The following is a 12,050-nucleotide window of genomic DNA, read 5'->3' on the forward strand; positions in this document are numbered from 1 at the left end:
TTTTGTATTCAGCTTTGCTGGATGTACACATTTTTGCAAGCAATTTCTCCTAATGCAATGCATTTGTGCATGTTGTTTTCACTAATATATTCGTTTTTATGCACGTTTTCCCCTACAATATGCATGTTGTAAACACTGGTTGGAGAACTGCATTACAAAACTGGACGGAGTGCAAATCATGAAGGACGGTTGTGTTCCGGTTCTCATATTGTTTTGGAAAGCACGGACTTGATCTATTCTGCTTTAAATGCAAAGCAAATTGAATTTCTCCTCCATCCCTACTTTGGAGCCCTGCTTTGTTGGACATAACACCTATTTTATTGTGGCACTCATATTATAGAAGTCCCTAAAGAGCATGGGTGGGGAACCTCAGGCCTGGGAGTGAGAACTCTCTGTCTGGCCCTTGGAACTCCCCTGAGGCCATGCCTCTCACTGGCCTTGCTTTATGCCCTAAATGTTTTTGCCTGGCTGGAATGTCTTTGAACTCTGATAATGACTCTCGCTTGTCTGGATGGAGATTGGAAAGGACCATGTGAGTGTATGTAGAAACTAGTCTACTGTACAAATTTAAAATTTACATTCATTGCTCCACCCACATTTTACTCTGGCCCCGCCCACCACTGGCATGTGGCCCCTGGAAGGTTGCCCAGAATGGAATGCGGCCCTCAGGCTAAAAAAGGTTTCCCACCCCTGCTAAAGAGCTTGTCTGGCTCCCTCCTCTTTTAAGCTTTTAAACAAGCTGTTAAGACTTCCACCTAGCTTTAGTCAGTATTTTTTATAAAATCTTTGGTGACTTAACTATTTTATTCTGTTCTCAGTTTTGTAGTATTTTAATTGGTTTTGAATGTATTAGTTTTGTGTTTTCATGCAAGCTGTTTTGAGGGTCCTTTTTGGGCCCAAAAAGTAGCATATAAATAATTTTACAAATCGATTAAGCAAACAAGCCATAAAACCCTGAGCTGAGCTCCATGGAGAAAGAGTGGAATACAAACTTAACAAAAAAAATGACACCAATAAATAACACAGCAGTGTCTAGCCCAGCAATTTATTCTCAACATTTTAAAAAAACAATAACAAGAGCAGGAACTCCAAAATTTAGGGATCATCTGGCATATCTTCTAAAACTCTTTGATGGCAGGAGGTTTGTGTGCCAATCTGAGGGTCATTCAAGTTGTGTCACTTTCCTACCAGACACCTGCCAAAAGACACACAGTCAGACAGATCAACTAACCAAAGAATCCACAATGTAAGCGAGGCTGGTGCAATGCAGACATCCTTGCTTCTCTACATTTGCATTTTCAAAGAATGCTGATGGCTTCCCAAAAAGTGAGATCTGCAAAACTAAACTTGAGATTTCTTGGGTTACACACCATAGTCTAAATTCTGCACATGTCCTTAGGGTGGTATCATGCAGGTCTCTCTGTGCAGTACTCTCTTTAATATTTCCACTGCCATCCAAACGTCTTCAGTGCACAATGTTATCTGAGGCAACCCCAGCCATAGACCAAAGCAAGACCCTGAGAAAATGTGCTTTGTTGGGACTTCCGGGAAGGGTGACTTCGCTTGTGCCTGCTTTTGAGATGGGCTCCCGCCTCAAAAGAAGCTTATTCAGATATAAATCAGTCAGAACATTTTTTTTTTGACTGATGAAATTTCTCCCGGGCAGGGAGAAACGTAGAGATCAACCTCAAAAGCCTGTTTTTGTTGGGAGGACTGGATTTCATTAATTTATGAGAAAAGGTCCAGCCAGCAATGCCGGACGGACTTCCGAACAAGCTCTATCTGATTAATGCGATACGTTTATCTTTTCTTCAAAGAGAAAATGGACTAACAGGCAAGCACCCTTCTTTCTATTATTTTTTTTACTTGGTTTAAATTGTTGCAGCAAAAAGAGATTTGTCAAATGAATCAGCTTTAAAGAACTTCTGGGTGAGCTATAACTCTTCTCTGTTATTCACGAAATTAACAGCTTATCTCTGTTTCTATTGCAAAAAGCTGTCCTGGAAGTGCATTCTAAAGATATAAACAGAAGAGGGATTTCTATTCCGAGGAACATTATATTGTCTGGGACTATTCTCTTTTTGGTCTATTTTATTTTGACGAATCTGCTTCTTCACGACGCCACTAACTGTTTTGATGCTGGGAACTAAATTTGTTTTGTATTCTTGAACATAGAGAGATAAGGCAGGCTGCTCTGTTTATACTGTGATGTCATCAAGCCTGGAATATTAACTCAATTGTTGCTGAAATAAGAAGTGGTTCTTCTTTATTTTTGTTTTGTTTTGTTTTCGTGGTTTTAAAAATGGCAATCAAGAAAGTGGCTGAGAATCTGGAAGTAATTATGTTTCAGAAAATAATGGATGAGATTGAGATAACGAAACAAACCCTGCGACAGGGCAGTAAGGAGCTGAAAATTGAACTGAGCAAAATGACGCAGGAGCTTAAAGAAATAGGGGATCCTGTGAGAGAGGAGAATGAGATCAGAGATGAGAAAAGAAAAAATAAAGGGAAGATACAAGCCCTGGAGATTGGAACAAATGTGGAATTGGAAAAAGATCTGGAGTTCATGGATATTAGAAATAAAATCTACTGTTTGGAATTTAACGTTATCTCTGAAGAAATTAATGAAGATATTAGAGATAAAGTTATCAATGGCTTGGATAATCTTCTGGACTGGAATGACGTGATGGAGCTTGATATAGAGAAAATCTATGGAATTAACTGCAGCCATGTGACAATGGAAAAACTCTCAAGAGATGAGCCAGTGCATTTTGTAAAAAAGAAGAACAGAGATATGACTTTACAACAATATTTCAGCAACTTATTCAGAATTGATGGCAAGAAAATATTTGGGATAGAGGAAATTCCCATCAGACTCTTATTATATGACTATGGCTATGACAGCAAGATTATTATGGAATACTGATAATGGAAGATTGGACATTGAAATTACTGGACTTAACAGGACTATTGAAGATGGAAGATGGAATTAATATGGATAATGAAATAATGGCTATTGAAATTATTGGACCTAACAGATTTTGATGAGATGGATTAATCGATATGTTTATTTGGACTATGGTTATGACAATAAGATTATTATTATTATTAACGAGATGGATTAATCGACATGTTTATTTGGAGAAAAATTGATAGATATATTTCTTAAAGAATTGAAACCTCTCTGACTTTTTGTGGAAAGAATAAAGTAATGTTTATGAGATTTGATGATTAATTAAGATAACTACTGGAGGAAAGTGATCTTATAATATAATTTAAGAGACAGGATTGTTATATATTGTAGACCTATAACTGATTTGATCTGCGACAAATGGGAAGTCAACATTTTATTTTTTTGTTTAATCATTTTTGTTTTGTTTGTTTTTTGTCTTTGAATGTTTTATGATTTTGTTTTGTATGTTTTATGAAAATTTGAATAAAAATTATTGTAAAAAAAAAAGAGAAAATGTGCTTTGTTTCTTTCTTTTGACAGGCATTTTCTACGAGTCAGTGAAATATTTGCATTGAGAATCTGAATTTTTAAGCATTTGTTAAAAATGGTTTAAGATAAATGATTACACTGTCAAGTTCATGATGACTGCATACTGCTGCCCGAAACTTGTGTCAAACTGATGGGGACATAAATGAAGACAATGATTGCCACATGCCTGGGAAATTCCTAAATAACTACTGACAGTACAGAGAGAAAGAAGTTTGGGATATTAGAGCCCAGGACCACAGATAATAAGAACAGCTCCTTCTAACAGCGAACACAGCTGGTGAGTGACAACAGAAACAGAACCAAAATGGGGCCGCTGGGAAACAAGAGGGAGATATCAGCATACTCGGGAGAATTTAAACAAAACAAAACCATATAAGCTAAACCTTACTGTGCTCAGTAATCACAGAATGCTGAATGTAAGTTGGAAAAGAAAAGGGTTTGGGGGGGAGAGAGAATGGAATGCCCTGCTTGAAGGGAATGGCTGGTTGGAATGAACAGGAACATTCCTATTAGGAAGGAGGACACACTGCCACATGTTGTTGCAGGTCTTTCTTATTCTTCTTATTCTTCTATTACTACTACTACTACTATTTTATTTATTTATTTATAGAATTTATTAGTCGCCCATCTGGCTGGCTGTCCAGCCACTCTGGGCGACGTACAACATAGGCATATAATACCTAGACATTGAGAATCTAAAAACAATGAAGATAAAATCTAGCCCACCCCAAAAGCCTGCCTGAAGAGCCAGGTCTTCAAGGCCCGGCGGAAATTCATCATAGAAGGGGCATGGCGGAGATGATTTGGGAGGGAGTTCCACAGGGTGGGGGCCACAATTGAAAAAGCCCTCTCTCTCGTCCTCACCAGTTTGGCTGTTTTGACTGATGGGATGGAGAGAAGGTCTTTTGAGACTGATCGTGTTGGGCGGCATAGCTGATGATGCTGGAGGCGCTCCTTTAGATAGACTGGGTCGAAACCGTGTAGGGTTTTAAAGGTCAAAACCAACACCTTGAATTGGGCCTGGTAAGCAACTGGTAACCAGTGCAGCTCTTTTAGCGCTGGAGTGATATGATCTCGCCGGCGGCTGCCTTTATTCAGGCATGCCGCCGCATTCTGTACCAGTTGCAGCTTCCGGAGTGTTATCAAGGGTAGCCCCACGTACAGCGCATTACAGTAGTCTAGGCGAGAGGAGACCAGGGCATGTAGCACCGATGGGAGCAGATGATTGGGAAGGTAGGGGCGTAGCCTCTGTATCAGATGGAGTTGATACAGCGCTGCCTGGCTCACAGCCGAGACTTGAGCTTCCATGGACAATTGGGAGTCAAGAATGACCCCGAGGCTACAGACCTGGTCTTTTAGGGGCAGTTGTACTCCATTGAGCACCAGGTCCAAATCCCTTAACCTTCCCTTGTCTCCCATGAACAGTACCTCGGTTTTGTCAGGATTCAGCTTCAGCTTATTCCTTCCCATCCAGCCACTCACCGATTCCAGGCACTTGGATAGGGTTTCTACAACCAACCTCGGTGAAGATTTAAATGAGAGATAGAGCTGCATGTCATCCGCATATTGGTGACACTGCAGCCCAAATCTCCTGATGATAGTCCCCAGCAGCTTTATATAGATGTTAAATAGCATTGGGGAGAGGATGGAGCCCTGTGGCAACCCACAAGTGAGAGGCCAAGGGTCCGAGACCTCATCCCTCAATGCTACTCTTTGGTACCTATCAGAGAGGAAGGAATGGAACCACTGCAATACAGTGCTCCCTATGCCTAACCCCTCCAGGCGATCCAGAAGGATACCGTGCTCAACGGTATCAAAAGCTGCTGAGAGGTCCAGGAGGACGAGGAAGGTGCACTCACCCCTATCCAACGCTCTCCTCATATCATCCACCAAGGCAACCAAGGCTGTTTCAGTCCCATATCCAGGCCTGAAGCCCGACTGAAATGGATCCAGATAATCTGCTTCCTCCAAATGCACTTGCAACTGCTTCGCCACCACCCGCTCAACCGCCTTGCCCAAGAATGGTAAGTTTGAGATTGGGCGAAAGTTGTTCAAATCTTGGGGATCCAAGGAGGGCTTCCTTAAAATTGGTTTTATCACTACCTCCTTGAGGGCTGATGGCATTACGCCCTCTTCTAAGGATGCATTTACCACCGCCTTGATCCCCTCGCCCAGTCTGTCCTTGCAGCTCATAATGAGCCACGACGGGCAAGGGTCGAGTAAGCAGGTGGTTGGCCTTAAAGTTGAAAGCACCTTGTCCACTTCATTAGAAGGAAGCAGCTGGAACTGATCCCACACCATCGGAGAACCACTGGCCGACTCTGGCTCGCTCACTGTATCCATGGCGTGCGGAATCGCACTCTTTAGACGATCGATTTTTCTACTACTACTACTACTACTAGCCATTTTAAAAGAAGGATTTTTAGCCAGCCTTGAACCACAAGACTTTATTCAATTCAGTCCACTTGCATGGGACCTTAGGCCATTCCTACCTCAGGACTTGGAGACAAAGTAGTGATGTTTATATGGGGACCGGTGTCACCCCCTTCTTTCCTATGCTCTGCCTCCACAGTCAGAGGCAGCATGCTTCTGAATACCAGTTGCTGGAAACCACAGGATGGGAGAGTGGTGTTGTACTCAGGTCCTGCTTAAAGGCTTAACATGGTGATCTGGTTGGCCACTGTGAGAACAGGATTCTGGACTAGGTGGGCCACTGGCCTGGTTCAGCAGGCTCTTCTTAATGTTCCTGAGCCAGTAAGACCTGGAAGTAGTTATTTTACCCTTCTATGACCATATGCTGTGGTGTCCCTTTTCGGGGAGCTGCACTGTATTCATTGCACACATCAAATAGCTACAAACCTGTTTTTGGTCTTCTGCACCATTATTTAAGGGCAATAGCCCAAGTTGGAGGCATCTCCTGCACATTGCTTGCCCCCAGCTCCGGGTGCAGGATTATTACACTGTCTCGTTCGAGTGCGTTCTCCTTGCACACATGCAGACCAGCTAGACCAGCAGCTCCAGCTCCCATCAGTGACGGCCTGGACTGAATTAAGATTGGAGTGCAAATCTCTTAAGAGTCTAACATCAAAACATTAAGAACACTTGCATTGCGGTTATTACAATAAGTCTTCAAGTCTGTAAGCCCAGATGGTTAGGCAAGATGCAATTTGGGATGGGAATGTCTCTTAGATGGATAGGGGTATTGCAGAACCAGCTGCAAAACAGAAGGAAGAGGGTGTCTTTTCAAGTGAAGGGGTGGCATGCTTAACCCTTCCCACACTTGCTGTCCCCTTGCCAGCCGCTTTTTGTGATGCACAGTGACAAACACACACCTGGAATCCCAAATTCTCTGCTACAGATTGTGCTTCCACCCTGCCGTTTGATAGCTGTGTGGCAGAGCTGTAGGTCCCTGGTACCAGGTCTGTACCAAACTTGTACTTCAGCCCTTAAGATCTATGCATTTTATAAGCACTCAGGACAGGCCTGGCACCAGTGGATTGCAGGACGGTGGTGTAGATTACAGAGCAGGAGCTCTGCTCTCCCAGCCAACAACACCTGTCCATGAGCACACAGCTGGCAAGCGCTTAAACATGCCCAGTCGCTTCACCTCATGCATCAGCCTCCCGCCACCATCTTGGGTGATGGCATGCATGCATGCTGACACATGAGATGGCACAACTGGGCATATTTAAGAGAGTGTGTGCACACGCACACAGGGGAGGCAGGGCTTGCAGCGGGCTGGTGCCAGCCCTGACTCGGGGATCTGACAGCCAGTGTGGTGTGGTGGTTAGAGTATTGGACTGGGACCTGGCAGACCAGGGTTGTAATCTCTGTTTGGCCATGAAGCTCACTGGGTGACCCTGGGCCAGTCACTGCCTCTCAGCCTAATCTACCTGACGGGTGCTGTGGGCATGAAATCAGGAGGGGGAGAACCATACATGCCACCTTGAGTTCCTTGGAGGAAAAATGGGATATAAATGTAATAAATAAATAATATGTCAAGAAACAAGGAGATGGCTTCATCTTAATACCAAGTGAAACATTTTTTAAATAAAGAAATGAATAGGTGCTTTAATCTAAGAGCAACTGCATTTTTAGTGCCTGGCACTCCCCTGTCTTTAACATGATGGAACAAGGGGGCTTCCCAGACATAAGATGCCTTATAGTGATTCGATATAGCTCAGTATTTTCTGCACTGACTAGCAGCAGTTCTCCAGAATTTCAGACCGGGATCTCTCCCAGTCCTACTTATACATGCCAGGGATTGAACCTGGGACTTTCTGCGTGCAAAGCAGATGCCCTACCACTGAGCTACAGACCTAGCATGAGTGATGGGAGATGGGGGGGGAACTGGCGCATCCTGATGAATGTTACAGTGACCCTTGCTTTGCGTTAGTGGCAGTGGTACCACATCCAATCTCCATGCAATAGATGAACGAGTAGTCTTGCTCTGAGGGATAGATGGCTTTGTTTGGGGGTGGGGTGGGATGATGGATTGTCACTGTTTTGATTCTTAGCTAAGGACAATGGGTAACATTTCAAGAAGCAAAAAACAATTTAAAGTGCAAGGCTCTCTGGAAATTCAAACTTCATGATGGCTCAAATACCTTGCATATTTTTAACCTTGGAGAGCTGCTGCCAGTGAGATTACTGGCCTAATTTCCAAAGGAAACAGAAGACAGCAAGTAAAAATAATTAAAAAAAACAAATAAAAAAGCATGTTCCTTGATTGTACCATTCGAGACTATGGTTGAGGGACATCGTGGAGAAAGCTATGCTTTAACTTTTCTCCATAACTTCTGATTTTCTAGGTGCAGGGAGTTATGTCAGAGTATTAAGCAAGCAATCTCCCTCCACTTAAGTGGTGTAGTCCAGCAATCACTGTTTGCTTGAGCAAGGCCAGAGTAGATAATATAGAGCTAGATGGGCCAGTAAGACAGTTTTATATATTCTTCAAAACCCACTTGGTCTGAACAGAATATGGAAGTGAACTCTAAATTCTTGAGCTAACCTGGGCCAGAAATTGGTGTGGGTATCTGGCAGGCTTCTCCCCTGAAGTAAGGGGAACAGCCACATTCACACCTTCCATTCAGCAGTATGACGGTCCCACCATTTTGACAAGGCTGGCATTTGCACACATTGTATTCAGCAACATAGTCCTCCACAGCTCTGTCCAGATTCTGTTTCTTTATGCTGGAGTCGTGTATCGTCAGTGGTACGAGAGTAGAAATTGGATATGTCTGCAGAGAAATGTAAACACCTTAATGCAGTTTGTTGCTACTGTCTTGCCAATGATGATTTATTATGTATCTATGTATTTAAAATATTTCTATCCCGCCCTTCTCCCCACAGCAGGGCACTTAAGGTGGCTCACAATGAGATCACACACAGTAAAAAAAACCCACAACATTAAAATAGATAAAAAATACATAAAATACAGTTAACAATTCTAGAGGAGTGATATTAAAAGGGGACTAAAGAGGTAAAATTTAAAAGGGGGAAAATAAAATCAGTTTCAGGCTAAACCTTCAGTCCCTCCCAAAGACTCTCCAGAACAAGATGGTTTTCAGAAGTCTCTGAAACACCATCAGGGAGGAAGCAGTGTGGGCTTCTTGGGATAGGTAGGGTATTCCAGAGCTTGGGGGCTATGGCTGAAAAGGCTCTGTCCTGCATGCATACCAGTCTAACATGTTTCATTCCAGGCATGCAGAGGAGACCAGAGCCGGCTGAGTTAAATCACAGGCAGGAACAAATGCACATAACATCGTGATGATGGTGTTTTTAAAATATATCAATTTTCAATATAACCAACAATTACATAGCATATATATTAAATCATATTTGTAATTTCACATATGTTGTGGGTGAATTACAGTTTTCCAAATTTTTGTAAATACCAATGGAGAAGTCACAAAAGGAAAAAAGGTTACATTTCTTAGCTGTTATCTGACAGAGAAAGGAAAAAATGGATAATATACATTTACTAAAAAGACAGTATTTCCATTTTCTTTAGGTTCCATTTATTATTTATTTATTACAGCCTTTGACAGAGGATATTGCCTTTCTATATTATTAATCTAAGAAACAGAAATATGCCATACTACCTCTTAACAATTTGACTTCATGCTAGCTTTTCTGCTGTTGCCAACTTGTAGACATTTCTGTTCCTGACAGCCAAATTCAGATTTCCCAGAGATTTCCATATTTAAGCTTTAAATTTGAGGATTCAACAGTTCTCTGTGCATAAGCACGAACTAAGCTTCCTTGACTTGCTAACATGGAAAGCACCTAACATTCCCTTCTCTTATACAGTAATACCTCAGTTAACAAATCCTCCAGGAAAGAAGTTTCTTTTAACAAAGTCTTTTTTGGGTGTGATGTGTGGGTGGGTGGGTGGGTGGGGTGCACACTCTGATAGAGTCAGAATGTGGCTCCTTGTCTATTAGACTGCGGCTGCTGCAGGCGGCTCTCTCATGCAAGGCTGGAACGGTGCTCCTTGCCAGGTGGCACAGGTACCTCCACAGTAAACAGTGCTTTGGGTGCCCTGTAAGTATTGTTTACTGCAGACATGTCTGCTCGAGTGTAGGGGAGGATGGCAGAGAGAGAGTGAGTGAGTGAGGGAGAGAGACCAAGCACAGGGTGGTGGTGGTGGCTGCCCCTTGCCTGCCTACTCAAGTGTACAAAGCGGAGAACTGCTCAAAGCTTTAGACTGCTATAGCAAAATGCTACATGATAAAAGAAAAAAGGCAAGACAGGCATCCCTGGATGCATTTTAGAAGAAGCCTTTAAGTGATCTGTATGCAAGACTTTCCTGAATTGGTTGTTTCATTTCAGACACGTGTATTGTTAGTTTTGAATAAAAAGTTTGCTTAAATATGTTGAACTGCTCTTCTTTTTTGTGGTGTAGGAACCCATCTCTATTCTTTCCATGTTATTTCTACTTCTGGTATCAAAGTTTCTGTTAAAGAAGTCATGTCCAGGAATGCATGTACTTCGTTAACTGAGGTATTACTGTACTCTCCTCTCCAAGTAAATATTGCACTCATCTTTAAAACATAACACTTGGCATTTATGTTCTCTATCATGAATTTCCTCCCCTTCTAAATGGCTATTCTTAGTTCCTTGACTTTTCACCGTATATTTGTGATTTAAAATACAGCATTAGGCTGCTTGACACACTGATGGGTTCCCTGCCTGGACTGAGCTTGGGACTAGTCTTAGCCTCAGTGATCCCTAAGTGAGTAAATATTTCCTAGAATGTTGTCTATACACTTAGCTTGTTAACTTGTGTATAACTTGATCCAGATATGTGACTTGGCTCACTTCCCTGAGTTACTGTATCTGCCTTTCTATGTACTGTAATAGTGATTGTGAAAGCTCTGATTGTGGTATGGCCAATAATCAGAGATAATGAGGGATGCAGTCCACAATCATCTGGAGCACCACAGGTTGCTTTAGATCTTTCTTGGAGAGAGAGGGGGGGAACCCTCTTTAGTCTTCGAGTTCATGATTACCAAAGCCTTTCCAACATATCAATATGCATATCAATTTTGGAAGGAAATCCTCTTACTTCATATTTTATCACTGTGGGGGCATCAGGTAGCGTAGCTGCCCACTGGACATAGTCTATGTCAATAACGTCACCTTGCGACAGCTGTTCCTTCAGCCTAGCTAAAACGACGCTCTTTCCTCCTTGCACTAGAGAGATCACATCATGGATAATTCCATGGCGGCTAGAGTTGACAGCTGCAGAGGAAAGAAACAGGAGATGAATGGACTGTGGATTCTCGGGAAGTTGTCTCACCACTAGGGATGGGCAAATACGTCTGTTCCAGTTTCTCCCGGTTTCTCATTTTTCCAGTCTAAAGTTCACTTCTCCACACCTCTACATCAATTTGTGATTCTTTTTCTTCAGAATTTTAGTGTGAATTTCTCCTAATATACACATTTTTGAAAAGCAATTTGCCCAAATAAAATGCATTTTGTATATAATTTTCACTAATATATACATTTATATGCACACTTTACCCTGGTATATGCATTTTTGTACATGTTACTTGGCTTTCTGTATTTCCAAATTCAGAAGATGGCTGTGTTCCTTTCACACACTATTTCAGAAAATGTGAGTTAGGAGAGACACTTACTGTTCTGCTGGTTCCAGTGCATCTCCACATCTCTCTTCTGAAAATGGGGGCACATGATGCTAATCTAACCTCGCCCCTTTTTTACTGTAAAACTTGGTGGGCTCAGCTTCAGTGCATTTTTTAAAAATTCAGCTTCAAACAGATTTCCCAACTGATCGGTAGATCAACCCGTTGCCCCTCCAGGTGTGGCCAATGGAATTACTTTGCCGTAGGCAACTAGTGTGCTCACAGCCTTTGGTAAGTGTGCCTTTAAATGTGAACTGAATCAAATTTCTCCCCCATCCTCACCGCAACTCTGATTTCCTTTTGTCAGTGGGACAATGGGGGGGGGAAATTACTGGTAGATCAAGTGAAGGATCATTTGATTTTCCTATTTCACCTTCACTTGGGAGAAAGTTTTCTGT

The 12,050-nt window shown here is 42.3% G+C and overlaps 1 protein-coding gene across 1 annotated transcript in view; it reads right to left on the bottom strand.

The window, feature by feature from the left end:
• Positions 1–1,029: 1,029 nt before the first annotated feature.
• C9 (complement C9) overlaps positions 1,030–12,050 on the bottom strand; it is a 37,546-nt gene continuing 26,525 nt past the window's right edge. The window contains exons 9-12 of the mRNA XM_061616920.1: positions 11,073–11,248; positions 8,514–8,742; positions 6,362–6,545; positions 1,030–1,195 (exon numbers count right to left, since the gene is read on the bottom strand). Of these exons, the coding sequence (XP_061472904.1) occupies positions 6,388–6,545; positions 8,514–8,742; positions 11,073–11,248 (563 nt within the window). The 3' untranslated portion in view covers positions 1,030–1,195; positions 6,362–6,387. The remainder of the gene's footprint in view (positions 1,196–6,361; positions 6,546–8,513; positions 8,743–11,072; positions 11,249–12,050) is intronic.

Source organism: Rhineura floridana, chromosome 1, assembly GCF_030035675.1.
Source record: "Rhineura floridana isolate rRhiFlo1 chromosome 1, rRhiFlo1.hap2, whole genome shotgun sequence".
NCBI classification, from domain to species: Eukaryota; Metazoa; Chordata; class Lepidosauria; order Squamata; family Rhineuridae; genus Rhineura; species Rhineura floridana.